The sequence below is a fragment of the Castor canadensis genome, chromosome 17 (genome assembly GCF_047511655.1).
Source record: "Castor canadensis chromosome 17, mCasCan1.hap1v2, whole genome shotgun sequence".
In the NCBI taxonomy this organism is placed as follows: Eukaryota; Metazoa; Chordata; class Mammalia; order Rodentia; family Castoridae; genus Castor; species Castor canadensis.
The window spans coordinates 39,845,694-39,857,012 of record NC_133402.1 but is presented as its reverse complement, the minus strand read 5'-3'; the positions used below and the strand labels follow the sequence as shown (position 1 = coordinate 39,857,012).

Genomic DNA, 11,319 nt, shown 5'->3' with positions numbered 1-11,319 from the left:
AGTGGCCAAGGGAAGTGACTTAAGGCAGCACTGGCCTTAAAGCTAGGTCTCTTTCTTCTGCACCCAGTCATTCTGAAGCCCCTCCCTCACTCCTACCCTCTTAAAGAAGCCTGGGGACAGCTAGGTTAGGATTGTTGAGATGCCTGAAATGTTACCATTAGTGAACAGATCTCGGCACATGCAGTCTCTCTAATGTGCGGACTCTCTGTGTCCCCAAACTAAGCCTGCCACTGAGCATACTGAGTCACCAGGATCTCAGTGATCTTGTGGAGACAACTGAGAGCTGGTTCTGAGGAGGGTAATTCAGGCACAGGGCCAGGGTTTGGCACACACAGAGGGCCCTGGGAATTGAGGGCAGAGGTAGCAGGGTCCAAACTTTGTGGTTCAATACAAAGCCTCTTGCTGTGCCTCCTTCACCTGCCTGACACCCCCTCCATGTACTGTCACCCCTCACACACTTATACCCAGTAAAACAGAGCCAAGTGCCTCCCAGCCTGGGAGAGAAAAGGAGAGAACTGGAGTGACTGGATGAGGGCTGACCTGCAGGTCAGAGCTTTGAGCAGGGTGTGGCTCAGCTTTCATTACTGGCAAAACCTGGTTGCTTGGGCCAGTTCTGAGTCAGTGTGTCCATTGTCCATCCTGCCCAACAACCCCAGGCCAAGGAGGAGGCTTTGACTCCTCTGTGTGAGCCAGAGGCAAGAAAAGGGCCTGTTTGAGGTGGGCTTGGGAAGCCTGTTGAAGCCCCCACTATGGGCATCTGGGGCACAGTGATGCTAAGTCCTGATTTGGAAACCAGAACTCAGAGCTGGTAGAGAAGAAGTAGCAAGAATGATGCTTGAAATGAAGCTGCACCAACTACTGGTGTCAGAATTGTCTCTGCCTAGGAAGAGGAAGGTTGGGCTGGAGGAGGGCTGACTTGCTGAGGAAAGGGTCTGGCAGGCTCAAGGGTATCAGAGACCCAGGTGGGAGGCACCAAGGCTGGAAAAGGGCCTTAGAGATAGAGGAGAGGTGAGGGCAGAGAAGGGAACCTCCAAGGCTGGGGGTGGGGGGTGCCTAAAGTGAAGCCTGCCAGTGTGGACTTGCTCATCTCTCAACAGAGTAAACGTGTGGAAGGGAAACCAAGTACAGCTCTGACAGGCCTGCCAAGGACAGCAGGACTAGGGCAAGTGCCAGATAAGAGGCAGCCCAGATCTTAGTGTGTGTGGAGCGGGGGGAGGGGTCATGCATAGTAGGGGGCTCTCCCAAGCCCCACAGTCCTTTCCCTATCTCAACTATCAGAACTGGAAGATTGTCCTTAGGCTGTTTCACATCCCTTACTCAATGCCACCCAGGCCTGGTTGTGCCCAGAAGAGAAGGAGTTAAGGTCAGCCAGGCGGCCTGCAGGATTTGCACCAGCTAGCTTCTGCAAGACTCTCACATTGGCTTTTTAAGTTCAGGAGGCCTGGGTGGCTTCACTGGAGGGCCTAGCACTCCACATTGGGGATCCCCCAAACCACAGCTCAGCTTTCCCAAGGGGTTCTCCTAGGAGGATGGATGGCGGGATCCCTATACCTTCCCTGGGGATATCAGAGCATGCTGTTCAGAGGGTTTCTGGGTCCTAAGACTTGAAGGGATGGTGTCCACTTAAGGGCCCCTTGCCCAGACAGCCCCTTGGGAGACCACCCAAAGAAGAGACCCTAGAGGTCCTCCCTCCCTCCCCTTTGCCCAGACAGCAATGCGAGGGATTCAAGAGTGAGCTGCCTACACCTGGTTGCAACTTCCCCCCACCCCTCTCGAAAGGCACTCCTGGGGTAAGAAACCTTCCAGAGAAGGGGAGGAGACCCTCGGACCCTTCCCTGACAAGATTCAGGCATTGCTCGCCAAAGACCTCCCACTTCACAAAAGAGAAAGCAGCCAGTCAGCTGGGGAGCTGCAGATGAAAGACGCCAAGGCTCCGGTCAGCAGCAACCTCGCTGGGCGTCGGAGCTTCCAGAGATGAGACCGGATTCTTTCCAGCACGGTCCCCGACCCCGGCAAGGCAGGGCGTGGGGTCGGCCGCCCCCGGTAATGACAGGGCCCGCGCGGCCTGTGGGTGGCGGCGGTGGAAGAAGCGGGAGGATTCTACTATTTCTGGCCGGGGCGCACCCACTGGCCAGAGCTCTGGTCAGGGTTGGCGCGTCTTCCAGGCCCCCGGCTTGGCCTCCTGCCGGTCCACAGGAGGGGGCGGGGAGAGGCGCGGGTTGGCGGGCCCGGGGGGCGGGGCGGTGTCCCGGGTCCACCCCCGACCTCCTTTCCTCCACAGTCCATTCGGGTCCCTCCGCCGCGCCGCGCTCGGACCCCAGGCTGCCAGCGCTGTCGCTGCTCACTTGAGTCCCGCTGCGTCCCCTTGTGCTGCGCCGCCCGACGGGCATGGACTCGGGCCGGGACTTCCTGACGCTGCACGGTGAGTGCCCGGCCCGCGAGAGCCCGGGGACCCCGCAGGGGCCGACGCCCGGAAAGCCGTTCCCCACCCTGGGCTGGGGCTCCCTCGGCCGTCTCTGCACAGTCCCCGGCCATCGGCCGGGCAGGGGATATCTCAGCCTGCGGCTCTCAAGGGGGACCGCCCAGCTCAACCTTGGGCGTTTCCAGGCTCGTCCCAGATCTGACCCGGGAGGTCGGGGAGCGGTGCGGATCTGAAGACTTCTCCCTCGGGAACTCCCCCTTATCGTGGTCCTAAAAGACTGGGCCTCACGGTCCACATCGACGAAGGGGCCGCGGAGGGAGGGAGTTCTCATAGTTCTCTCTGCCGGGTTGTGTCAGTCCCTAAAAGCTCCCCAAAGCCCAGGCGTGCCTGGACCGCGTCAGGCCGCGCGGGTGTGGCGCGGTGCGGGGTGTAAGGGGGTGGGGCGAGGAGATGTGCAAGTTTGGCTGAGGTCTGGCACTGCAGTCTTAACTGCCCAGAGCAGAAAGTAGTCAGAGAGACGCCAGGACCATGAGGAGCAGCCGGATTACCGCATCTGCGGACACTTCTGGTGGGACAGGTCTGCTCCAGTAGCCTGTCATTTCGTCCTTTGTCCAGCAGCTCTTTGTTTCCTCCCATCTGGGCCAGCTCCTTGCCCTATGCTGACCCCCCAGCAGAGAAGGAAGTCTAGGCTCCTGGCTGAAAAGTTTGGAAGCCTCTGGAAATAAGGGGAGCAACGTGACACCTCTTTGCTCCAGGTGAAACTGACTCACACTTAGGGGGCCTGTCTCCCCAAATCAAATGCCAGGTCAGCAAACCCTGCCCCTCTCACACCAATCACTGCTTAACTATATAGCTCTCTCTTTTCCAGTTCCCTTGGAGTGGCAGACTTTAGTGCCACTCACCATCCATTCATAGAGATAAAAGATGGGAGCTCCATGAGGTGGTTCACACCTGTAATCCTAACTAGGAGGAGATAGGGAGGATTGAGGCTTGCCCAGACAAAAAATTCTCAAGACCCCATCTCAACCAATAAAAGCTGAGCACAGTGGCATGCACCTGCCATCCCAGCTAGGTGGGAAGCTAAATAGGAGGATTGTGGTCCAGGCCAGCCCTGACAAAAATGTGGGACCCTATTATAAATGCAAGACCCTGTTCAAAAATTCTTAGAACAAAAAGGACTGGGGGAGTGGCTCAAGTGATAAAGCACCTGCTTAGCAAACACAAGGTCCTGAGTTTAAACCCCAGTACTGAGGGAAAAAAAAGATGGGAAAGAGAAGCACAGAGCCCTCCAGCCCTCCCATTTCACTCCCCCCCCCACCCCCGGGAGGTGTGCCCCCAATCTGTTTTGTGTTTCTCAGTTGGCCTAGACCTGGTCCCCAGGGACCAGAGAGATCAGTAGCCAGGGTGTTTCAGCCACTTGTCCAGCTGGGTCATAGGATCCTTGACCTTTTCAGGGCTTCCTCTCTTCTCCTCTCCACTCTTTCTGGTTAGGTCGCCAGAAAGAGTGGTGGGAAGGGAGGACAGGCAGCTCAGAAGACCACATGGAAACCTCTGTATTCTCTCTCCCCTTCCCTTAGCTATTGCTGTCTACCTGGCAGACTGCCACCTCTTCCCTGACTGCCTTACACTCAGACCTCCTCACAGACCTGAGGTCGCCTCTGACACAGCAAAGCTTCAGCTCATTTTGGAATGGGCTCTATCCTCCTTGTCTGTGCCTTTGACTAGGTTCTCTCCTGGGGCAGCCCTCATATCTTCCCTGCAGAAGACACGTGGAGGCTAATCAGAGCCTCCCAGTCTGGTGGCATGGGCTTGACCAGCCTGGCTCATCTTGTTTGAGATTCAGTCCAGCCCTTCCTACAGGGCTGGCATGAACACTGTGACCCCAAGCTCATGGTCCTGAAGGCCCTGCCACTTTGAGTTCATCATCCAGAATTACCTCCATTAACTCCCTTTTGTCTACACTGCAAACTGGATGGGGAAGCAAAAACCTGTCAAGGAGAATTGGTGGTGGGAGGAGGTAGTCATTGTGCCCAGTGCTGGTCCACATTCCTGTTGGAGAGTCTGCATCCCTTTAACAAGTCCCATGGCATTGAACATGTGCTGAAGGACCACCCTGTGTGGCTTGGGCATTTGGGGGTCTGCTGCAAGCATGCCCTCTGGGTTCTTTCCATTTTGCCGGAGATCTACAGGCTCACCTACTAATGAGATGTCCCTTCTGTCCTCACCCCATATGCATGCAAGGCATGGATTCTGGAAACAAAGCACCTGTTCTCTTGGCTTGTTCATGTCAAATTCCTTGACACTTCTGTCCCTCCATTTCCTCATCCGAAAAATGGGAGATAATAACACCACCCACCTCATAGGGTTATTGAATGAGGCAGTATCTATAAGGAAGATATAGTACCAGTGGGTGCTATATTCCTGCAGGAGACCCCCCTCCTAAGTTACCAAGCTCTGTAAGTTGCTGTCTACAGTTCTTTGGGAGATGATAGAGCATCATAGGGTAATCCCTAGACAGAGAAAGTCAGAACTGGACACAAGAACCAAGGAGTTCTTTCTGGTGCCTCTGAAGTCTGCCAACTGATGTTACAGTGTGTGTGTCTGTGGGGGGGCTCTGTGTCTTCCACTCTTTTCTTTGGCTAAGCCTGGACTGGGTTTTCCAGCAGATCCCCAAATGGCCTGAAAGGACATCACCATCCAGGGCCTCCGTTCACTGAACATATTCATCTCCACTAACATTTCTTATACCTGGTCCCTCCTGCCCCACTGCAAGAACTGGCGTTTGTAAAGGTGGAAGGTAGAGGGGCTTCATCTTGTTCCCATGAGCCCTGAGCTCAGCTTTGCTCCTTTCTGGGCCTGCTTTCTCTCAGTTGGAGGGGATATTGTGAGGATAAAACATTAATGGGCTTAGGAGTTCTAGGTTGTCCCCCCTCCAAAAAAAATTTTCCCAAGAGATGATGATGGTAACAAAGCCATCATAGCAAGTTAGGTGGTCAGCTCCTCACCCACCTCAGTTATGTTTCCAAGCTATCTCTCCCTGGGGTCCCAGGCCCACGCCACATAAACACATATTGATCTACACTGCTCTTAACTTTTCTGTGCAATAGGCCATTTTGGCAGTCAGATGAAGCCTGTATGCCTTCTCAGGATCATTGTAGGGTTTTTTGTTTTGTTTTTGGTGGTACTGGGGTTTGAACTCAGGGCTTCAACCTTGCAAAGCAGGCGCTCTACCGCTTGAGCCACACCTAAAGTCCATTTTGCTCTGGTTATTTTGGCGATGGGGTCTTGGGAACTATTTGCTTGGGCTGGTCTTGAGCCTCAGTCCTCCTGATCTCAGCCTCCCAAAATAGCTAGAATTACGGGAGTGAGCCACAGGTGCCTGGTAGGATCATGTTTTTAAATAAAATGTGCGTAAAATAAAGCACATAAGAATTCAAAGGAAGCAAACTATATTGAGATCTGTCTCTACCCACAGCTCCAGGGAAATCCTTGTTCTGGTTAAGAATCCCTGAGTGGTTCTTAACAGTGGCTACCATTGTACTTTGCTTTCCCAACTCCAAATGAAAAATAGCTTTTCTGTGTCTGTATTTCAGCTCATCCACAGGAACATGCCTTGCTCATTTTTTATTCCGTGTGGTGTGACTTTAGGCAAGTCACTATGCGCTTGAGTTTATTATTATTGCTGTGCTCCTCTGTGCCAAAAACTGACTTTGCCAGTGACTCACTGTTGGTGCTGCAGTGAGGCAAATCGGGAACTCAGGTTAAGAGAGGAGTGAGTCACCGCCTCTGGGCGGTGTCCTGATCTTGGTACGCAGTAGGGGCTCAAAAGGAATTGCTGGGTAAATGAAAGGGAATTTGTAGTGCACATGAAAGGACCCACTGTTCCCTGGAGCATTGACACCACAGTTTTGTACAAAGTTACAGTCATTCTTGTCGATTGGTCAAGGCAAGCCTGCCTGAACGGGCTCCTTTTAAGGTCAGTATTTTTTTTTCAAGAGTTCCATTTGCATCTGGCACTTTGGGGATTACCCCTGAGCGAAGGAAACAGGTCTGCCAAAGGTTTACAAGGAGGCAACAGCAAGTTAAATCACAATGAATCCGTTGAGTAATTGAGGCAAAATATTTGGCGGGCTCGGTTGCCCGGCCTAGCGTTCGCCCCGGGCTCGTCTGGCCCCGTTCCACTAGATTCTCTGCAGCCCACTGGGAGTCCGCTCCACAGCTCTGCCTTTGTGGGTCCAGCCCTGGAGTTGGACTTCCCGGCTCAGGCTCCGCCCCACACTTCCTCCCTGGTCCCGCCCCCTCCAAAGCCGAGGTTCCGCTCCTCCCTGTTTGGACACAGTCTTTCCAGCTCCAGGTCCTCCGGGTCTGGCCTCCTGGGTCCTGGTTCCGCCCCATGTCTGCTTCCGGAGTGTGGCTCTAACTCCACATCGCCTCCTGGGCGGTGGCTCCCAGCCTGAACTCCTCCTCCCGGGCCTGGCTCCTCCCCCGCCCCAGCCCGCTTCCACGCCTCTGGACTTTGCCACAGATTTGCTTCCTGGGCTATGGATTTAGCCCGTTTCGCCCCTCTAGTCCGGCCCCTCCTCTGTCCCGCCTCCTGAGTGCTAGTGCTCCCTTCCCGCGCCTGCGTTCCGCTCTCGCCCCACTTCCCTGAGTCACCGGTCCCGCCCCTCCGGGACTAGCCCCGCCTCCTAAGGTCTGGGCCCGCCCCTTTCGGCACGGATTTCTTTTGCGGACCGCCTCTAGGGCTGCAGCCCCGCCCTCCTGGGCCCCCCCCTTTTGGGTTCTAGCTCCGCCCTCACCTCGCTGAACTCCGAGCAGTTCCGCCCCCCCCCCCCCACGGGCAGGCTTCTGGAAACCGCTGTCCTGTAATACTGGTTTCACAGAGGCAGAGATACTATATAGCGACATGCAGTGCTTGGGGGTCCCGAGCCGGAGTCGGAGCCTGAGCCGGTCCAGGGAGCTTTACCTGCAGGAGCAGAGCCTCAAGGTGGCGGCGCTTAATGGGCAGAGGATGGGTAAGGGGCGCAGGGAACACCGAGAGCTGCAGGAAATGGGAAGGCAGCTGGAACAGGACGCAGACTTGTCCCTCAGCTCCGAGGCCACTTGCCTATGAGCCTTTGATCAGATGTGTTCAGTATTTCTGTGGGACACATGGAAGTGAGTAGTGGGGAGATTAGATATCCCTTCTCCTAGTTGACCTCACCCCCTCCAGGGCTCCTTGCCACCCCCAGCACCTCTCTACAGATTTCCACAGCACCACTGGATATATGGCTCAGTGTGTATGACTGAGTTCAGTGTGGTGCTCTGCAAAAGTGTACTTGTGTGATAAGTATGATAGTGGATGGCCCAGTGGTGACTAAGTGATTCTATCACACGTGGTACTGTGAGGCTAAAATGTAGTGATGATGCCATGTAATCAAGTGTGTGACATTGTGGCTCTGAAGATGTAACTCAGTGTGATGCTGTGTGACTGGATGATTCTGTCATTCTGGGTTAGGGTTCGGTGTATGTGTTATGTGGATTTTCTGATGTTATCACTCTGTCACTGTGACCCGAGTGGTGGCTGCATAAAATAATGTTTTAACAGCACTGGTCCTGTGAGTGGGCTGCTTGCCTTTGAGTCCTGACTCCATTGTGAAACTTCCTTCACCCTCAGTTTCCTCATCTGTAAAATGGGGTAATGATAACTGCCTTCCTCACAGGTTGTGAGGGGATTAAATACAAACGCTGAGAACAGTATCTTATTCATTGTTAACTATTATTATGGAGGCTGCTATTATTGCGATAATGATGTTCTGACTTTGTATGTTAAATGGTTGCATGTGACTAAGGGTGATGCTGTGCAACTCCATGTGACAATGGGTAGTTGGGGGTGGCAACCTCACGTAGATTTTGCCTGGGAGTATGTGATTGTATGTGTGGTGTGGTGTGTGACAGTATGTCTGTGTGACTATCTCAGTGTAACTGTGTATTGCTGTGGATTTCAGGCCCAGTGTATCTTCATTATGCATCACTGAGGAACATGAGCAGGATTCCTGGCACTCCCTAGTTTACCACTGGCACTTATAGTCCTTTCCAGGTCCTCTCCATGATCACCTCTCTGTGGGCAGTTTAGGCAGATTTGTGAGGCTGCAGGTCAATCCAGGGCCCCTGAGCTCAGAGCCTCTCTTGTCCTCCTATTAGTGGAATGAGTGGACTGGGTGAGGGGTGCCCACAGACTTTCTACATGCTAAGGGAGAAAGTGGTGGGTTAGGCAGCTCAGCAGCTATAGAAACAGAAGGACCCCCAACTGAGGCTAAGAGATGGAGGTGCCTGCCCAGGTTTCCCAATGGCCCAGAGACCACCTTTCTGGAATTATCAAGGCCCTGAGGTCCACCTCCTGACTGCCATGTCAACAGTGGGTGCTTATCTCTGTCTGACTTCAGACAGAACCACAGCCTGGCTCCAGGACAGGATGAGCATGTCATCTCTTCATGGTGTTTTCCAGAAGGGAGGGTGGAGCTCACCTTCTGCTTCCTGACAGCCCCTGTCCCCATCTGAGCTATTAGCAGTGGCTTGTCCTGCTGTGTGCCCAGTTTAGGGGGTGGGGCACTGGCAGATGACACAGAAGTGTCTCTTTCACTTGTACTTCAGCCTCAGAAAGGGCAGTGGCATCTCCCAGATAAGGCCAAAGGTGGACCTCTCCTCTGGGAGCCTGGGAACTCCCTTATCCTTCCTGTTGTACTGGTCCCCCTCAGGCTCAGTAGACCATTTGGAACATTCTGTAGGAGTTCCCTTTCCCTCCACTAGGCCTGTCCTTGGGCTGAAAGAGAACTGCTCATGCTAAGGAGTGGGTGGATAGACCTGGGACAAACATGGGGAAAGGTCACATCAGACTGTCACCTCTGAGGAGGCTCAGAGATACTTCCTCCAACACTGTTTTCACCCCAGGGCTGATGGAGGAAAAAGAGGCACAGAGAGGGAAGGAAGTTGCCTGAAGTCATGGTAGGGGTGAGGACGTTAGCATGGAGCGCTCTCCCTTCTGGAAGCAGGAACCTGGGGAGGGCTGAAGAAGGTGTGGGTGGCTGAGGCCACCTCTGGAACTGGCCAGAAGGTTCTGTAGGTCCTGTAGATATGTGGGGAAGGCAGACTAGGGAAAGGGAGCATGTATAAAGTGGGAGAGGATATCAGGCGTTGAGGATCTGGGCTCAGAAACCACAAAGCCTATGTCTTTGTGAGGCTCCTGGACACACTAGGCACTGGACCCTTGGGGTTTCTGATGCCACTGCTCTGCTGGAGCAGCAAGACAGAGATTGCTGATGGGATAAATAGTTTGGGGGACCAAAGTGAGGTGACCAATTGGTTCTGTATAGAGCTAGCTGCTGGACTATATGAGGCTAGGGTGACACATGCACCCTGACACACACACACACACACACACACACACACACACACACACACACACACCCTTATAGACATATCTGCCTCTCTGTTACATTGATGGGTTAGTGAGGTGCAGGGTAGAGGTCTTCTGTTTGGAGGCCAGGGCCCCCAAGGAGCCAGGCTTGGCATCCCTTTGGTGCCTCCTGTCTGGGCCTGGTATGACAGAACATTGTATGTTTGGGAACCTTGCCCCAGGCCAATCTATATCTCTGAGAAGAGCACAAGAACTGGGCAGGACAGTATTTTGTCTTCCTAGTAGGCATGAGCCAGCCTCTGCTTCAGCTTCTGAAAAGGCTACACTGTACCATAAAGCTGCTGTACCCTGAGGGGACCCAGACCAGGGCTCTCAGAGATGGGAGAGAGGCAGTAAGGCACAGGGACATCCCAGCTGGCCAAACAGAGGCCAAAGTGGGCTCATGCTTCTCTTCTGGAGGCAAATATCAGAAACCCACTCAAGCCGACTAATCAGGTGTGGGGCAAGCAGGGAAGGCAATGCCAGGGATAGGAACAAGGGTACCACAGCAACCACAGTGTTGACACCAAGAACCACAGCTGCTGTTGCTTCAAGACTCCACAGATTGGTGCATCCTTATGTTTAAACTTGGAGCTCCCCTCTTAGGAAAGACAGAAAAGGCTCAGCCACATGACATCTCTTGCCCAGATCTCACAGCTGGTCAGGAAGGGTGCCTGAACTTTGTCATAATAGCTTTGGAGCCATTGGAGTGGGGAGGATCTTGGCTCCAGGATGTCCAGCTGCGTCTGCCTCCTGATTTACCTGATCTTTTGGTTCTAGCTTCCTTCATTTCACTCTGGTCCATATGTGTGACCAGGAGGGCCCTATCTCATCTTTTAGAGCCAGGCCTTTTCCTAGGGTCCTAGTCCCCTTGGTAACAGGTATTCTTGAATTAGCTGCCTTTCTTTTGCCCATTCAGTTCTCAGAGGCAAGTCACATTGTATAAGTATGGTCTTGGGTAGCTCAGTAGTAGAGCTCTTACCTAGCATGCACAGAGGCACTGGGTTCAATCCTCAGAACAGGAAAAAAAAAAAAAAAGCTGTTCTTGCATGGCCAATGGCCATCTCAGTTGGCAATCAGATGATTCTCTGGAGGACGCAGGGTTCTGGGGAATAGGTTAGAATGTGGATGAAGGAGGGGGAAGTATGCAGCTGAGGACGAGCCCACTGGTGGACAGTGGGCTCCGAGGGGTCCAAAGGTGGACATAGCTAGCATGGACTGAAGGCGGCCAGGACACTGGTGGAGGAGGGGGCATCTTAACAGCACTGACATCTCTCCCCCCCACACCCACCCCAGGCCTACAGGATGACAAAGACCTACAGGCCCTGCTGAAAGGCAGCCAGCTTCTAAAGGTAAAGTCCAGCTCATGGCGGAGAGAGCGCTTCTACAAGTTGCAGGAGGACTGCAAGACCATCTGGCAGGAGTCCCGCAAGGTCATGAGGTCCCCAGAGTCCCAACTGTG

At 53.8% G+C, this 11,319-nt stretch overlaps 1 protein-coding gene across 3 annotated transcripts in view; it reads left to right on the top strand.

Annotated features, from left to right (window-relative positions):
* The first annotated feature begins 1,778 nt into the window (after positions 1-1,778).
* Positions 1,779-11,319, top strand: part of Plcd1 (phospholipase C delta 1) — a 21,662-nt gene continuing 12,121 nt past the window's right edge. Inside the window, exons 1-3 of one of the 3 annotated variants that reach the window (XM_020182488.2) lie at positions 1,779-2,043; positions 2,282-2,422; positions 11,154-11,318. In XM_020182488.2, the coding sequence (XP_020038077.1) occupies positions 2,389-2,422; positions 11,154-11,318 (199 nt within the window). In that variant the 5' untranslated portion in view covers positions 1,779-2,043; positions 2,282-2,388. Of the gene's footprint in view, positions 2,044-2,281; positions 2,423-7,300; positions 7,438-11,153; position 11,319 lie in introns of those variants that run through there. The other 2 variants (XM_074060024.1, XM_074060023.1) reach the window with 2 other exon arrangements.